Source organism: Equus caballus, chromosome 23 (genome assembly GCF_041296265.1).
Source record: "Equus caballus isolate H_3958 breed thoroughbred chromosome 23, TB-T2T, whole genome shotgun sequence".
Taxonomy (NCBI): domain Eukaryota; kingdom Metazoa; phylum Chordata; class Mammalia; order Perissodactyla; family Equidae; genus Equus; species Equus caballus.
In genome coordinates this window covers 51,551,221-51,570,185 of record NC_091706.1, presented here as the reverse complement: position 1 = coordinate 51,570,185, position 18,965 = coordinate 51,551,221, and the positions used below count along the sequence as shown (strand labels likewise).

The following is an 18,965-nucleotide window of genomic DNA, read 5'->3' as shown; positions in this document are numbered from 1 at the left end:
AAACTTAGCAGTTAAGGGATGCTTGTGGGCAACCAGAATCTTGAGATTTATAGATCAACCACCTTCAAATTATTTCAAATAAGACCATGTTTTAAATTGCTAACAGCAAATGTTTATTCATGATTGAAGCCAAGAAGAATTTATAAATGCATTTTAATACCTTGCTGATAAAATAGGAACATTCCATCTTTGCAATCTCGTCAGGAATACAGGAAGATATCGTAAAGGCTTTGACGTGTATATCTATTATAACCAGGTAATCAGAACACACACACACGCACACACACACACCACCTACTTTAGTGTTACACCATAGCAACTTTTCAGAAAGCCCATCTTGAAGCTCTACTGGATAGCTGAGTAAATAGCATCCAAGGTTTAAAGACAGGGGAGGAGGGGAGAAAGAGAGAAGTAAGCAGCACACATTTCAAAGCTCACTTTTAAGCACACGACATTATGAATATTAAAAAAAAAAAAAGATGCAGAAAAAAAACAGGCAACTCAGCATTTTCAGAAAGAGCATTTGGCAATATTCAACGCATGAGGAGGCTGTGCTTGGCGCCATCCACTCTCTCCAGCTTCTCAAAGTGTTTCCTGGCATTGCGAATGTTGATCAGAGTCGCCGCGGAAGGGATGGACGGATCCGACATGACAACCATCACGTACGTGTTGGACGTGAAGATGTCGATGAAGGCGGCGAAGTTGGAATTGCGGACCTCCATGCTCTGGAAAGACGCGGCCAATTTACTGCAGCTCAGCTTGAACTGCTTAATGATGTTGCTGATCTTCTCAAACCGGTGGACGTCACGCTGCTCCTTGCACTGGTAGTGGGAGATGACCAAGAAGGTGGCTCTCTCGAACAGCAGAACTTCGTCGGCCTCGATGATTTGGGCAAAATTCCTCAGATTCATCTCCAGCTGCTGCACGTTGGGAATCAGCTGGTAGACAATACTGGACCAGGCTTTGTAGAGCGTTTCATCCCAGATGGATGTTCGAAAACAGGCGCACTCCAGGGGGCGAGACAGACGCCGCAGGTCTTCCTCTCGCTCTTTAAAAATCAGGTCACGCTGGTCCTCCTGAACCAGATCCATTTTGTGCACCAGGCAGAAGATTTTGGCATCGGGGGAGTTCTGGAGGATGGCCTCCAGACACGACTGGTAATAATGCATGTCCTTTTCCAGTTCGCGGCTCTCCACGTCGAACACGTAAATCAGGACCTCGACGTTACGGAAGATGTTGTCTCGCTGGCTGGTGAAGTAGTTTTCCATGAAGGTGTCCTGGCCGCCACAGTCCCACAGGTTCAGCACCAGGTTGCCGAGGAATCGGACGTGGGAGTGCTCCACATCAATGGTGGCGCCCAGGCGCCGGGTGTCGCGAGCGATGTAATTGGCAAAGATAATCGACCGCATGCTGGTCTTCCCCGACCCGCTCTTCCCCATCAGCAGCACCTTTTTCTTCATGGCTGTATTTGGCATCACCCGCCGGGGCCGCCGCCGACTGGGCCTCTGGGCGCGGCCTAACTGCAGGCGGAGGGAGCGAGGGAGGAGCCGGGGCTGGCGGGGCTCCGCAGGCAGGGCTGCGCGGCTGGACGAGCGGGGAAGCCGAAAGCGCGAGCTCGGGGCTGGCGAGGCCGCGGCGGGGTGAGCCGGTGCTCCGAGGAGAGCGCCCTGGGGCGGACGGCTGCAACCGCTTCGGAGAGACGCTCGCCTTCCGGAGCCGAGAGTCTCGGCGTCCCCGCTGCCACCCACTTCCGGCGGCAATCTCGCGAGAACCCCCGCGCTCGGCCGTCCCGGCGCTCCGAGCTTTGATAAACAGCGCTTTTGATGAAACCCACCAGGGTCGACCGGAAACCTGAAATAGAAGGGGAGCCCGGGACTCTGGTGTTCTGTTCTCCTCTTTAAACTGGGCCTATGGGTGCCAGGTGGACTTCTGTGGTCGGTTGGGAGAATGCTGCCATCTGGCGGCCAAAAACCCCCAACACGCCACAACTCGCTTTAAGAGCGCGGCGTGCCCGGGTGGGTGGTTCTAGGCCGGGCAGGAGGCGGGCAAAGCGAGGGAAGGCCTAACTTCTCAGCGCGTTTAGGCCTCCGCAGGTCCCCTGGGGCTGAGTACGAGGGCAGGGCGGATGAAAACTGCAGCGGAGGGAAGTGAGACTTGCAGAAGTGAAGTGATGGCCCGGTGCTGCCCAGCTAGGTGGTAGTCAATCCCTACTGGGAGACAGCCCGGCTCCCACTTAGTGCTTTTCCCACTTGCAAGCAAGTTCCTTTTTCACATCTGCTTTTCTGGTAATCTCAGATTTCAGAATTTATAGTTAAAATTCCAAAGCGCGAGGAAACTATAATATGGAACCCGTGCATTCAATCCTTACAATAACCCTATGAATAAATAACCCTATTATCAAGTGAGTCCAAGCTTAGAGGGGATAAGTAACTTACCAAGTTACGCATCTTTTAAATGATGAAGTGCAATTTACTTATTTTTAAAAATATAAATTGTATATATTTAAGGTGTACAACATGATTTGATAATACATAATGAAATGATTACTACAGTCCAGCTAAGAAACATATCTCACGATTACCTTTTTTCTGTGTGGTAAGAGCACCTGAAATCTACTTTTAGTAAATTTTCCGTATTTAATATGGTGTTAACTATAGTCATCACGCTGCAGCTTTCATCGCTAGATTAATTCATATTACATAACTGTAACTTTGTACAATTTCCCCCTCCTCCGCATTTCCCCCACCTCCTGGGCACTGGTAACCACCATTTGACTTTCTGCTACTATGTATTCAACTTTTTAACATTCTACACGTAAGTGAGATCGTGCAAGATTTTTTCTGTGTCTGGCTTCTTTCACTCAACGTAATGTCCTCCGGCTTCATCCATGTTGTTGCAAATGGCAGGATCTCCTTTTTAAAGGCTAAATATTCCATTGTATATATAAACCACCGTTTTTTAAATAAAAAAATTTTATTTTGATTTTCTGTTTAAAACTTAGCACACCCTCAGTATTATGAGCCACCAAGAATTTTCTCTAACACCATAGCCTACAAGTAGATAGTGACATAGATTTTAGCTAACGTATATCAATAACAGAATTCCTGCTGTCATGTGGAGAAGTTGAACATTTTCAATTTTTAGCATTCAATTTATTTAAATTCTACTATTTATATTGGATTATGGTGACCCCCTAGTTTTATTGAGATATAATTGACACATAGCATTGTATTAGTTTTAGGTATACAACATAACAATTTGATATATGTATACACTGCCGAATGATTACCACAATAAATTTAGTTAGCATCCATCACCTCACAGTTACAATATTTTTTCTTGTGATGAGAACTTTAAGATCTGCTCTCTGTAAATTTCAAATATACAATAGAGTGTGGTGAACTATAGTCACCATGCTGTAAATTACATCCCCAGAACTTATGTATCTTATAACTGTAAGTTTGTACTTTTTGACCACCTTCACCCATTTCACCCAACCCCACAACTCTTGCCTCTGGCAACCACTAATCTGTTCTCTGTATCTGTGAGTTTGGTTCTTTTAGATTCCACATAAAAGAGAGATCATACAGTATTTGTCTTTCTCTGTCTGACATTTCACTTAGCATAATGCCTTCAAGGTCATCTATGTTTTCACAAGTGACAGGAATTTAATGGGCACTTGGGTTGTTTCCATGCCTTGGTTATTGTAAATAATCCTGCAATGAACATGGAGGTGCAGCTCTTTTTTCAAAATAGTTATTTCCTTTCCTTTGGATATATACCCAGAATGGAATTGCTGGGTCATATGGTAGTTCTATTTTTAATTTTTTGAGGGACATTCATGCTGTTTTTCATAGTGGCTGCACCAATTTACATTTCCACCAAGAGTGGAATTAAATTTTTTCCACATCTTCACCAACATGCCCCCCCGCCCCCTTATTTTTTGCTGAGGAAGATTTGCCCTGAGGTAACATCTGTGCCAGTCTTCCTCTATTTTGTATGTGGGTCACCGTGACAGCATGGCTGCCGACACGTGTTGTAGGTCTGTGCCTGGGAACTGAACGCAGGCAGCTGAAGTGGAGCGTGCCAAATTTAACCGCTAGGCCACAGGGCCAGCCCCAACACTTGCCTTTTTGATGATAGCCCTTTGAACAGGTGTGTGGTGATATCTCATTGTGGTTTTTTAAAAAATTGTGGTAACATTGGTTTATAACATTATATAAATTTCAGGTGCACATCATTATATTTCAATTCCCGTGTAGATTACATCATTTTCACCACCCAAAGACTAAGTACAATCCATCATGTGGTTTTGATTTGCATTTCCCTGATGATTAATGATGTTGAGCACCTTTTCATGTACCTGTTGGCCATTTGTATGCCTTTTTTGAAACATATCTATTCATTTCTTCTGCCCATTTTTTAATCTGATTTTTTTTCTGTTGAGTTGTTCCCCTTTACATATTTTGGATATTAACCCTTTGTCAGATAAATGATTTGCAAATATTTTCTCGCATCCCCTCGGTTGCCTTTTCATTTTGTTGATGGTCTCCTTTGCTGTGCAGAAGCTTTTTAGTTTAATGTAGTCTCACTTTTTTTGTTGTTGTTGTTGCTTGTACTTTTGGTGTCACATCCAAGAACTGTTTCCAAGACCCATGTTGAGTAACTTTTCCCCTATGCTTTCCTCTAGGAGTTTTATGGTTTCAAGTCTTATATTCAAGTCTTTAATCGATGTTGAGTTGATTTTTGTGTATAGTGCAATAGGGGTCCAATTGCATTCTTTTGCATATGAATATCCAGTTTTCTCAACACTATTGAAGAGACTATCTTTTCCTAAATGTGTGTTCTTGGCCCTTGTCACTTAGTTGACTGGATATGCTTGGGTTTATTTCTGGGCTCTCTATTCTGTTCCATTGATCTGTATGTCTGTTTTTATGCCAGTACCATACTGTTTTGATTACTATAGTTTTGCAACGTAATTTGAAATCAGGAAGTGTCATGCCTCTAACTCTGTTGTTCTTTCTCAGGATTGCTTTGGCTATTTGGGGCCTTTTGTGGTTCCATATGAATTTTAGAGTTTTTCTATTTCTGTGAAAAATGCCATTAGAATTTTGATAGGGCTTGCACTGAATTGATAGATGCCTTTGGGTAATATGGACATTTAAAAAATATTAATTCTTTCGATTGATGAGCACAGGATATCTTTCCATTTATTTGTGTCTTCTTCAATCTCTTTTATCATTGATTTACAACTGTCAGTGTACAGATCTTTCACCTCCTTGTTTGAATTTGTTCCTAAGTATTCTTTTTGATGTTATCATAAATAAAATTGTTTTCTTGGTTTCCTTTTTGGATAGATTGTTCTTAGTGTAAGGAACTACAACTGCTTTTTGTATGTTGATTTTGTCTCCTGCAACTTTACTGAATTTGTTTCTTAATTCTAATAGTTTTTTTTGTGGAGTCTTTAGAGTTTTTTACAGGGAGGATCATATAATTGCAAACAGTGATAATTTTACTTCTTCCTTTCTGATTTGGATGCCATTTGTTCCTTTTTTCCTATTCTGATTGCTCTTGCTAGTACTTCCAGTACTGTATTGAATAGAACTGCTGTCCTTGCCTTGTCCCAGATCCTAGAGGAAAAGCTTGCAGTTTTCCCACATTGATTATGATGCGAGCTGTGGCTTTTCATAAATGGCCTTTATTGCATTGAGGGAATTTCCTTTTACACGTATTAAAAATTTTTTTTAAAGATTGGCACCTGAAGTAACATCTGTTGCCAATCTTCCTTTTTTTTTCTTCTTCTTCTTCTCCCCTAAAGTCCCCCAGTATATAGTTGTGTATTCTAGTTCTAGGTTCCTCTGGCTGTGCTATATGGGACGCTGCCTCAGCATGGCCTGATGAGCGGTGCCCTGTCCATGCCCAGGATCTGAACCGGCAAAACCCTGGGCTGCTGAAGTGGAGTACGCAAACTTAACCCACTTGGCTGCAGGGTCAGCCCCTACACCTATTTTTTTTTTTTTTTATTAAGGATTGGCACCTGGGCTAACAACTGTTGTCGATCTTGTTGGTTTTTTTTTTCTGCTTTATCTCCCCAAACCCCCCCCCCCCCCCCCCCCCCCGCCCCGGCTACATAGTTGTATATCTTAGTTGCAGGTCCTTCTAGTTGTGGGATGTGGGATGCCGTCTCAACATGGCCTTGACGAGTGGTGCCATGTCCGTGCCCAGGATCCAAACCCTGGGCTGCCGCAGCGGAGCAGGCGAACTTAACCACTCGGCCACGGAGCTGGCCCCAACACCTATTTTTTTAAATTCTTTTTTTTTTCTCCCTAAAGCCCCAGTACACAATTGTATATTTTCGTTGTAAGTCTCTCTAGTTCTTGTATGTGAGCCACTGCCACAGCAAGGCTACTGACAGATAAGTGGTGTGGTTCTGTGCCCAGGAACCGAACCCAGGCTGCCAAAGTGGAGTATGCTGAACTTTAAGTGCTAGGCCATCAGGGCTGGCTCCACACCTATTTTATGGAGAGTTTTTGGTTTTTTTTTTTTTTTTTTTGAGGCAGATTAGCTCTGAGCTAACATCTGCCACCAATCCTCCTCTTTTTGCTGAGGAAGACTGGCCCTGAGCTAACATCTGTGCCCATCTTCCTCTACTTTATATGTGGGATGCCTACCACAGCATGGCTTGATAAGTGGTGCCATGTCGGCACCTGGGATCCGAACTGGTGAACCCCAGGCCACAGAAGTGTAATGTGTGAACTTAACCACTGCACCATTGGGCCAGCCCTGAGAGTTTTTTTTTTTTTTTTAAAGATTGGCTCTGTCCAACATCTGTCCCCAACCTTTTTTTCTTCTTATTCTCCCCAAACACCCCCAGTACATAGTTGTATATTCTAATTGTAGGTCCTTCTAGTTCTGCTTTGTGCAATGCCACCTGAGCATGGCCTGATGAGTGGTGCTAGGTCCAAGCCCAGGATCTGAACTGGTGAAACCCTGGGCCACTTAAGCAGAGCATGTGAACTTAACCACTCCGCCATGGGGCTGGCCCCAAGAGTATTTATTATGAATGGATTTTGAATTTTGTCAGATGCCTTTTCTGCATCTATTGAGATGATCGTGTGGTTTTTATCTTTCACTCTGTTGATGTGGTGTATCACATTGTTTGGTTTGCCTGTGAAAACAATCTTGCATCCCAGGGCTAAATCACAGCTTATAATCTTGGGGTGATGGTATATAATCTTTTTGATGTGTTGTTGAATTTGGTTTGCCAGTATTTTATTGAGGATTTTTGCATCTATGTTCCTCAGAGATATTGACTTGCAATTATCTTTTCTTGTAGTATCTTCCTCTGGCTTTGGTATCAAGGTAATGCTGCCCTCATAAAATGAGTTTGGAAGTGTTCTCTTTACTTCTGTTTTTTGGAAGATTTTAAGAAGGATTGGTATTAGTTCTTTGAAACTATATATTTTTTTGTGCTGAGGAAGATTCACCCTGAGCTAACATCTGTGCCAATCTTCCTCTATTTTTTGTATGTGAGTCACCCCCACAGCATGGCCATGGATGAGTACTGTAGGTCCATGCCTGGGAACCAAACCTGGGCTGCTGAAGCAGAGTGTCCAGAACTTAACTACTAGGCCACGGGGCCAGCCACTCTTCTTTGAATCTTTTGAACTCAGCCATGAAGCCTTCTGGCCCTGGGTTTTTCTTTCTTGGGAGGTTTTTGATTACTATTTCAACCTCCTTACTTGTTATTGGTCTGTTCAAGTTTGCCACTTCTTCTAGATTCAGTCTTGGTAGGTCCTATGTTTCTAGGAATATTATCCATTTCTTCTAGGTTGTCTAGTTTGCATGCATATGATTGTTCATAATAGTCTTTTATGATCCTTTTTATTTCTGAGACATCCTTTGTAGTGTCTCCTCTTTCATTTCTGATCTTATTTATTTGAGCCTTCTCTCTTTTTTTCTTAGTCTAGCTAAGGGTTTATTGATTTCATTTTTTTCAAAAAAATAAGCTTATTTTTGTTAATTTTTTCTTCTTTTCTATTTTACTTGCTTCTGCTCTGATTTTTGTTATTTCCTTCATTCTGCTAATTTTGGGTTTAGTTTATTCTTTTTTTCCCCCCTATTTTCTTGAAGCATAAAGTTAGGTTTATTTGTGATTTTCTTTTTTAATGTAGGTATTTATTGCTATAAACGTCCCACTTAGTACTGCTTTTGTTGCATCCCATAAGTTTTGATATGTTGTGTTTTTATTTGTCTCAAGAAATTTTTTGAATTGCCTCATGGGTGGTTATCATGAGGTTTGTAAAAAAAATCTTACAGATGACGTAGTCCATTGTCTGATAGCCTCTTATTTCCTTAGCCTAACCCAGTTCCACCCCTCTCCTGTTCCCCTTCTAAGGTGTTATTGTCACATCTTATTCCATCTTGTGTTGTGAGTTCGTCATTAAAATGACAAGATTATGTTTATTTTTGTTTTTTTCCTTCCCTTTTTCTTTAATGTTATCATTAAGCATTTTCTAACCAGTTCTGATAGAGAGCTGCAATCTTCTGATTTTTGTCTATGTATCTCCTTGCTCAGGGTTTTGTAACCCCTTTCTTTTTTTTTCAGGTATGAGGGCCTTCTTGAGGCTTTCTTGTAGCAAGGGTGCAGCGGTGGGGAGGGGTGTGGTCTTGTGGCGATGAACTCCCTTAACTTTTGTTTGTCTGGGAAAGTTTTTATTTCTCCATCATATCTGAAGGACATTTTCTCTGGATAGAGTATTCTTTGCTGACAGTTTTTGTCTTTCAGGATTTTGAATATTATCATTCCGCTCTTCCCTAGCCTGTAAGGTTTCTGCTGAAAGCCTGATAGGGGTTCCTTGGTAAGTTACTTTCTTCTTCCTTGCTCCCTTTTATATTTTTCCTTTGTCACTGGCTTTGCCAGCTTTGCTACTATATGCCTTGCAGTAGGTCTTTTTACATTGATATAGTTTGGAGATCTATTGGCTTCTGTCACATGTATTTCCAGCCTCTTCCACGGGTTTGGAAAGTTCTTGACTATTATTTCTTTGAACAAGCTTTCTGCTCCATTCTCCTCCTCTTCTCCCTCTTGGATACTTACAATACTTATGTTGCATTTTCTAACTGAGTTGGCTATTTCTTGGAGAGTTTTTCCATTTCTTTTTAGTCTTAGTTCTCTCTCTTCCTCTATCTGAAGCATTTCCATACTCCTGTCCTCCAGACTGCTAATTCTATCCTCCATAATATCAGCTCTACTGTTCAGGGAGTCCAGAGTTTTCCTTATCTCATCCATTGTGTTTTTCATCTCCAACATTTCTGATTGATTCTTCTTTATAGTTTCAATCTCTTTTGTGAAGTAGCTCCTGAACTTGTTGAATTGTCTATCTGCATTCTCTTTTAACTGGTTGAGTTTTTTAATGATAGCTATTTTGAATTATCTGTCATTTAGATTATAGATTTCTGTGTCTTCAGGATTGATTTCTGGGTACTTGTCATTTTCCTTCTGTTCTGGAGATTTAACACATTTTTTCATATGGCTTGATGGTGTGGATTTGTGCCTCGGCATAGAGATAGAATTTGGTTGCAGCTTCCACCTGCTGCCACTTGGGGGAGGGGGCAGGAGCTGTGTAATTTGAGCTCACCAGGATCCCCGTCAGCTGTTCCTGTCCAAGCCTGGACCACTGCTTTGGATCACAGTGGCCCTGTGGGGTCTCCCACCGACTGGGAGAACAATCACATGGGGCCTGTGGACTCCTGCAGCTTGTTCCCACAGTCCTGCCCAGACATGCTCCCTACTTCAGGACCACAGTGGTACTATGGGCGTTCCTGGCAGCTGGGAGCTCATTTGCCCAGACTCATAGATCCACCGCCATCTGGTCCTAGGTTGTACCAGCTGATGTGCTTGGTGGGTGGAGCCACCCCACTGGGTCTGAACCAGAGCCACTCCCTGGGACCATAGTGGGGTTGTGGACTCTCCCACCAGTTGAGAGAGTGATCATGGGGGGGCTCAGAGCTGCTGCCACCTGCTCCCACAGTCCTGCCAAGTCACACTCCCCACTTTGTGGCTGCTGTGGTACTGTGGATGTTTGTGGCAGCTGGGGACACTTTTGCCTGGACTGTAGATATGCTGCTGTCTGTTCCTAGGTTGCACCAGCCTCTGTACATGGTGGGTGGGGCCTCCCCACTGGGTCTGAGCCAGAGCCACTCCCTAGGACTGTGGTGGGACTCTGGGCTTTCCCACAGGACCAAAGAGTGATCACGCCAGGGCTCTGGGCTGCCGTCACCTATTTCCACCGTCACTCTGAGGCACATGCCCACCCTCAGGCTCGCCTATCTCTACCACCTCTCCTGGGGTAGTCCACCCGCCTTCTGATGTATAGCAGCATGGATCTCTCAGGTGTCCTGAGGGGCTGTGTGGGTATCCTCTGCTGATGAGTGAATGTTCATTTAGTTGTAGTTTGAAAGGGGAGAAGCAAAGGGAACAGCTCAGTCAGCCGTGTTGCTGACATCACTCCTCTGAATTCCCTTTTGATTTCCTCTTTGATCCAGTGATTAGTCAAGAGTGTGCTATTTAATTTTCAAGTATTTGTGAATTTTCCTGTTTTCTTGCTGTTACTGATTTCTAATTTTCTTGCTGTTATTGATTTCTTGTGATTGGAAAAGATACTTGGTGTAATTTAGATATTTTCAAATTTTGTTAAGACTTGTTTTGTGACGTAACATGTGATCTATCCTGGAAAATGTTCTGTATACACTTGAGGAGAATGTGTATTCTTCTACTTTTAGGTGAAAGTTCTGTTAGGTCTGTTAGGTCCATAGAGTGTATGTCTGTTTGGTCTATAGTCTTGTTCAAGTCCATTGTTTACTGATTTTCTGCCCAGATATTCTGTCCCTTATTGCAAGTTGGGTATTGAAGTTTCCTACTATTATTGTATTGCTGTCCATTTCTCCTTCAAATCTGTCAATATTTGTTTTCTGTATTTAGGTGCTCTGATGTTGCATGTGTCTGTATTTATAATTGTTAAATCTCCCTGTTGAGTTGACCTTTTGTCATTATGTAATGACCTTCTTTGTCTCTTGAGACAGCTTTTGACCTTAAGTCTACTATGTCTGATACAAGTATATAGACTTCTGCTTTCTTTCAGTAACCATTTGCATGGAATATCTTTTCCATCCCTTTACTTTCAGCCTATCTGTTTTCTTGAATTTAAAGTGAGTTTCTTGTAGACAGCATACAGTTGGATCTTGGTTTTTTATGCTTTCAGCTATTCTGCATCTTTTAATTGGGGAATTTAGTCTATTTACATTTAAAGTAGTTATTGATAGCGAAGGATTTACCACTGCCATTTTGTTAACTTTTTTCTGTTTGTCTTGTAGTTCTTTTGTCCCTCTTTTCTCTCTTGCTGTCTTTCTTTGTTTTGTTGTTTTTTGTATTGATACATTTTAATTCTTTTCTCTTTTTCTCTTGTGTAACTTCTAAAGGCATTTTCTTTGTGGTTACCAAGGGGCTTACATAAAATATATTATGGTTATAATAGTCTATTTTAAGCTGATAACTTAATTTCATTTGCCTACAAGAACTCTCTGCTTTTACCTCTTCTCTCCCCACATTATATGCTGATGTCATAATTTACATCTATTAATAGTATGTATCCATTAACATAATTTGGTTATAGCTGTTGAAGTAGAATTTGAACTCACATTGTGTAACTGTAGGGTCTACTTACCTAATAATAGGCCACACTGCCCCCCTAAAAACATAGCATGGTTCTGTCCTTGATCTTCAAATAGATGAATGAATCAGTGTCATTCAGTGTCATTCATTCAGAATAAGTCAGTATCATCAGGATACTGAAGCTTCCCAAGTTAGGATACTCCATATCTACCATAAATCCCTTTTCAGAGTCCTATACTCTACAAATACAGGTATTCCATTCTCCCATTCATTCCAAAATATTTGAATACCTAAAATGTGTAGGGCACTGAGTTAACATGTGTGCAGGTCGAGAAGTTAAAAAATAGTCATTGCTCTAGTTTATGGAAATAAAACATACAGCAAAATGCCATAATACAGAATAGTGTGTGCAACATCTCATTAGATTCAAACTCAATTTCATCTCCTTGGCGATGTCTGTTCTGGAGTCCTCAGTGTCTACACCACAGTTGCCCTGATCTCCTTTCACTGTCATTCTAGGGATTCCCTTCCCTTTTCTCTTAAGTATCGCTTTTCCTTGGTCCCATGTGTTCTTCATTTTTGGCTTATTTGCTCATTTGGTGGAACACATTCTTCAGTAGCTTCCTGATAAAAAGTATGAGGGCAGTAAAAGTTTTAAGACATTGCATGTCTGAAAATATCTTTATTTTTACTCTCACACTTGATTGGTTGGAAATAATTTCCCCTCAGAATCTTGGAGGCATTGCTCCATTGTCTTTTAGCTTTTAATAAGTCTGATGCCTGCTTCTTTGTATTTGATCTATTTTTTCTCTCTAAAAACTTAGATTTTCTTATTATCTCTGGTGTTCTGAAACTTAATCATAACTGGCATTGTTGAGCTCCAATTTTGTTGAGCCCCATAGTGTTGGGTCCCCCTATGACCTTTGATTCTGGAAAATGTTCTTGAATTTTTGGATAATATATTTCCTCTGCATTCTCTGTTCTCTCTTATCGATACTCCAATGATCTAGATATTGGATCTCATGGACTCTCCTCTGACGCTCTTATATTCATGTTCTTATTTTCTATTTGTTCTCCTTTCCAGGAGATTTTTCTCATCTTAATCTTCTAACTCTTTTTTGGAGTTTTAAAACTTGGTATCATATGTTTAATTTCCACAGCCTGTTTCTTATTCTGATTCTTCTTTTAAAAAATATAAAATCATTTTCTTGGATTGAACATCTTTTATCTTTCTGAGAATATTAGTAACATTAAAAAAGTCTTCATCTCTGTTTACTCTTGGTTTCTTTGGAATCCTTTCTGTTTCTTCTTTTGTTTTGGTCTTTCTTTTTCATGTTAGAAATGTTCCTCAGTTTTCTAGTGATCTTTGGCCATCTGCTCCTATTTAAAGGTTTTTTTAAAGCCTGTGGGAAGCACTGACAGACTATGAGGTTTAATGAAGGGTGATCTGGCTGGGCCATTTCTTTGAGGAAACTTTTGTTGTATCTTTAGACTTGACATCTTTGGCTGGTTTGATTATTCCAAGATTCTTCTCCAGAGCTGGGGTGAATATAAACCTGATTAACAGCACCCTGATCATTCTGAGAGAAGAACACTAGGGTCCTAATATTCAGTTTATAGGCAGTCTTCACTTAATCCTTCTGTTTTCAATATGGTACCCCAGTCCTCAATGTCCTTGATGTTCCCCTATGTTTTACTCTTTCCAGGGAATAAAAACTGCTAATCTAAGGTGGGAGAAGGGCAGTTGCCCAGCTATGTGGAATTGGGTAGGGCATCTGTGAGTCTAATAGCTTCTTAAACAGATCTTCAACCATTCCTCCTGTTTTTAGTGCAATCTTTACTCCCACTGATGCTGCCAATTCTTGAATCTATTGGAATTTCTGTGGTAAAAATAATGCTTTTTCTTAGCTTTCCCCATTGCTGGCTAAGGATTCAGCTTTCTTGTGTTAGCTAAGTCGGTTATCATTCTTCCTTGTGCTTATTTTGTTTCCCTGAATTTGATTTTATTATCTCTTAGTCCATTTTTGTCCTTGCTCTCTCATCCCATTGCTCTCATTTTAGAGAGAGAAAGATAAACGCATGTGTCCAATCTGCTACCTTGTTTGGAAACAAAGGAGAAATCTTGACCTAGATTATTCAAAATGGAATAATAATAATTTGATAATGATACTGAAAGGGATTTTTTGTAAGGGATTTTTTCCCTAAAAAAAGCTTTATTTTTTTTATTTTTTTATTTTTTTCCATTTTGTAATTGGAATTTTATTTTATTTTTTATTTTTTATTAAACATTATTGACATACAATATCCTACTAGTTTCAGGTGTACATCATAGTGATTTGATATACACATTACGAAATGATCACCTGATAAGTCTAGTTACCATGTGTCACATACAAAGTTATTTCAATTTTATTGACTATATTCCTTATGCTATACATTACATCCCCATGACTTATTAATTTTATAACTGGAAGTCTGAATCTCTCAATCCTCTTCACCTAGGCAGACATGCTCTTAATGTTCCTTCCATGATGACAGCTACCCAAAAACACTGCTGAAAATCATCATACTTATCATAAACCTTCTTTGATCATTTTCCAGACAAAATTAACCTGGAACTGAAGGCTACTTCCCTATTTTTTATTACTAAGGGGTTTGATCTGTTAAAGAGCATCCCAATGATATATTCACTGCTGAAGACTCCTGTGTAGAACCATAAATTGGAAGTACTGCTTTACTTGTGGGTGCCATTCTCTTGGTCCAAGGTTTTTTTTTTTTTTTTTGCTGTTAAATTATTATTTTTTTTTATTAATGTTATGATAGATTACAAGCTTGTGAGATTTCAGTTGTACATTTTTGTTAGTCATGTTGTGGGTACACCACTTCCCCCTTCGTACCCTCCCCCCACCCCCCCTTTTCCCTGGTAACCACCGATCAGATCTCCTTCTCAATATACTAATTTCCACCTATGAGTGGAGTCATATAGAGATCGTCTTTCTCTGACTGACTTATTTCGCTTAACATAATGCCCTCGAGGTCCATCCACGTTGTTGTGAATGGGCCAATTTCGTCTTTTTTTATGGCTGAGTAGTATTCCATTGTGTATATATACCACATCTTCTTTATCCAGTCATCAGTTTCTGGGCATGTAGGCTGGTTCCACGTCTTGGCTATTGTAAATAATGCTGCGATGAACATAGGGGTGCAACGGACTCTTGAGATATCTGTTATCAGGTTCTTAGGATAGATACCCAGTAATGGGATGGCTGGGTCATAGGGTATTTCTATTTTTAACTCCTAAAAAAAGCTTTATTGAGGTATAATTTACATATAAATTCATCCATTGTATATAAGTATACAGTTCCATCCTCACAGCTCAGTTTTAGAATATTTCCATCATCCCAAAAAGTTCCCCTGTTTCTTGAGCCAACCCTGATAACCTAGTGTTTAAAGTTCAGCATGCTCTGCTTTGGTGGCCTAGGTTTGGTTCCCAGGTGCAGAACCACACCACTCATCTCTCAGCAGCCATGCTGTGGTGGTGGCTCACATGGAACTTACAATTAAAATATACAACTGTGTACTGGGGCTTTGGGGAGAAAAAAAGAGGAAGATTGGCAATAGATGTGAGCCAGGGTGACTCTTTCCCAGCAAACAAAACAAAACAAAACAAACAAAAAACGCTGTTGCCTGTTTAAAAAAAAAAAGTTTCCTCGTTTCTGTTTGCAGTCAATCTCTGCTCCCACCCTGAAACCCAGGTAACCATTGTTCTGCTTTCTGTCCGGATAGATTTGCCTTCTCTAGAAACTTCATGTGAATAGAATCATACAATATATAGTTTTTAAAAATAATCTGGTTTCTTTCTCTTAGCATAAGGTTTTTGAGGTTCATCTATATTGTAGCATACATTAGTAACTTCATTTATTTTTATTGCTGAATTGTATTCTATTGTACAAATATACACTACTACATTTGTTCATTCTTCAGTTGATGGAAATTGGACAGTTTCCAGTTTTTATGCTGTCATGAAAAATACTACTGTGAACATTCATATTAAAGTTTCTGTGTGGACATACATTTTCATTTCTCTTGAGTAAATACTTAAGAATGGAATTGCTGGGTGATACGATAAGTATGTTTAACTTTTTAAGAAACTACCAAACTTTTTTTTAAAGTGGCTGTACCATTTTACACTCCTACCAGTTATGTGTGAGGGCTCCACTTTTTTCATATTCTTGGCAACAATGTTTGATTACAGTCATCCTAATACATGTGAAGTGGAATCTCATTATGGTTATAATTTACCAACATGCAGATGATTACTGATGTCATGCATTGTGTTGGTGGTCCTGAAGACCACCCCTAGGTTCGATGATTTGCTAGGAGGACTCATATACTCAGGGCTGTGATTTATTACAGTGAAAGAACTCATAGATCATCAGCAAAGGGAAAAGGCACATGGGGAGAAGTCTGGAGGAAACTGGGTGCAGATTTCTAACAGTCCTCTCCTAGTAGAGTCACACACATGTACCTAATCCCTCCAGCAATGAGTGGTGTCAACATGTGTGAAATGTTGTCTACCAGGAAATCTTATTAGGGACTCATGGCCCAGAGTTTTTTACTGGGGGCTGGTCATGTGAGCGCCATCTACCTAGCATGTACCAAAATTCCAGGTTTCCGGAAGGAAAGTAGGTGTTCAGCATAAACCACAGTGCTTGTATGGTTTAGACGCAGTGAGCTGTTGTCAGGGAATGGTGGGAACTCTCCTGAAATCCAAGTTCTTAGCCAAGGGCGATTCCTGCAAGGAGGACTTTCCAAGGATGGCAGTTTCAGGCTCACTCTGCTGCCTCCTTCTGCACAGCATCTTTTCACGTGCTTGTTAGGCATTCACATACTTTCTTTGCTGAAATCTCTCTTAAAATCTTTTGCTCTTTTTTAATTGGGTTATTATGAGTTATGAGTCCTTTGTACATTCTGGATACAAGTTCTTTATCAGATAAATGATTTGCAAGTATCTCTCCCAGTCTGTACTTGTCTTTTTATTCTCTTAACAGTGTCTTTTGGAGAGTAAATTATTGATTTTTATGAAGTCTGATAGGTCAATTTTTAATTTTTATGGATCATGATTTTGGTATATATCTAAGATATCTTTGTCTGACAAAAGGTCACAAAGATTGACTTATATGCTTTATTTTAGAAGCTTTATAGTTTTGGGCTTTACATTTCAGTCTGCAATGCATTTTGAGCTAATTTTTGTAGGCGGGGATGTCAGCGTATAAGTCCCATCCCCCTGCCCCTCCATGGATGTCCAGTTATCCCAGCATCATTTGTGGAAAAGACCATTCTTTCCTCATTGAATTCCCTTGCCACCTCTTTCAGAAAACAACTGACCATAAATGTGAGAGTTTACTTATGGACTCTCCATTCTGTTCCTTGATCTATATGTCTAGCCTTAGCCAATATCACATTGTCTTGATTACTTTGGCTATAGCTTTCTTTTTTTTAAAGATTTTATTTTTTTTCCTTTTTCTCCCCAAAGCCCCCTGGTACATAGTTGTATATTCTTCATTGTGGGTCCTTCTAGTTGTGGCATATGGGACGCTGCCTCAGCGTGGTTTTATGAGCAGTGCCATGTCCGCGCCAGGATTCGAACCAACGAAACACTGGGCCGCCTGCAGCGGAGCGCACGAACTTAACCACTCGGCCACGGGGCCAGCCCCAACTTTGGCTCTAGTTTTGATAATAAGTTTTCAAATTAGGTGGTTTAAGTCCTGTTATCTTTGTTGTCCTTTTTCAGAATCGTCTGGCTATCTTGAGTCCTTTGCCTTTCTATATAAACTTTTAGGATCAGCATGCCAATTTCTATTTAAAAATGTTTGCTGGGATTTTGATAGGGATTGCATTGAATCTGTAAAGCAATTTGGAGAGAATTGCCTTCTTAACAATCTTGAATATTCTGATCCAGGTACATGGTATATCTCTCCATTCATTTAGATTTTATTTAATTCCTCTCAACAATGTTTGTAGTTTTCACTGTATAAGTCTTACACTTATAAGGTTAAATTTATTCCTGGGTGTTTTTTTCATTTTAATGCTATTGTGAATTGAATTGTTTCACTAATTTAACGTTTGAATTGTTTGTTGTTAGTCTATAAAAGTTCAATTGATTTTTGTAACTGATCTTCTGCAGTCTTTCTTGTTTCTTGTTTCTCATCATTTTTTAAAAAAAAATATAGAGTAAGACTTTCTACATATAGGATCATGTCATCTGCAAATACAATTTTATTTCTTTCTTTCCAATCTGGATGCCTTTAATTTCTTTTCCCTTTTTTATTCCACTGATGAGAAGCTCCAGTAGGGTGTTGAATAGAAGTGATGAGAGCAGACATCTGTCTTGTTCTTCACCTGAGGGGGAGGCATTCAGTCTTTTACCACTAAGCATGATGGTAGTTGTAACTTTTTTGTAAATGCCCTTCATCAGGTTGAGGAAATTCCCTTCTTTTCCTAATTTGCTGAGGATTTTTATCAAGAATGAGTATTGGATTTTGCTAAATACCTATTCTGAATCAAATAGTTTTCAGCCTTTATTCTGTTGGTGTGGTGTATCACATTAATTGATTTTCCGGTGTTAAGACAACCTTGTATTCCTGGGATAAACTTTGTTGGTGAGGGCATATAATCCTCTCATATGTTGCTGTTTTCAGTTTGCTAATATTACAAAAGGATTTTTACACTTATATTCATGGGCGATATTGGTCTGTAGTTTTCGTGTGACAGTTTTGTCTGGCTTTGGAATCAGAGTAATACTGGCCTGATAGAACAAATTGGGAAGTGTTCCTTCCTCCTCTATTTTCTAAAAGAGTATGTGTAGGATTGGTATTATTTCTTCCTCAAATATTTGATAGAATTCACCAGGTCTCCCTATTTTTCCTTCTTGATACTTATAATAGTTTGTAATGATACACTTGGGCAATCTTTTGGTCATCTTCTTCTCCGTCTAGATTGAGTTCCATGAGGGCTCTGTCAGCACAGTGCCTGGCTCATCACAGGGGATCAATAAGTGTTTGTGGAATGAATGAATGGTTGAATGGTAGAGGTCCAATTTGTGTGCTATGATGGGCTAGTCTTCTATTGGTGCCAGTGAAGTTTAGCGATCCCAAATAGTTAAGGATGCTAAAAAGACAATGTTTTGCTAAAGTGCTTTGTGCTCAGAGGAGTAACTATAGATTTTTAACAATGTTCTACAAAGAATAGATTTTTAGATGGTACACAGCAATGAGTTTGGGGTTGAGTG

General features: G+C 40.2%; 1 protein-coding gene across 1 annotated transcript; it reads right to left on the bottom strand.

The window, feature by feature from the left end:
* Positions 1-89: 89 nt before the first annotated feature.
* On the bottom strand, positions 90-5,339 carry RRAGA (Ras related GTP binding A). The gene has a single exon (XM_001494745.6). It carries the CDS (start codon positions 1,473-1,475, stop codon positions 534-536), a length of 942 nt encoding a protein of 313 aa, XP_001494795.2. The 5' UTR covers positions 1,476-5,339; the 3' UTR covers positions 90-533.
* Positions 5,340-18,965: the final 13,626 nt, after the last annotated feature.

Bases quoted from the DNA above. Each gene is read 5' to 3' on its own strand.
- RRAGA (XM_001494745.6), bottom strand. From the start codon at position 1,475: ATGCCAAATACAGCCATGAAGAAAAAGGTGCTGCTGATGGGGAAGAGC.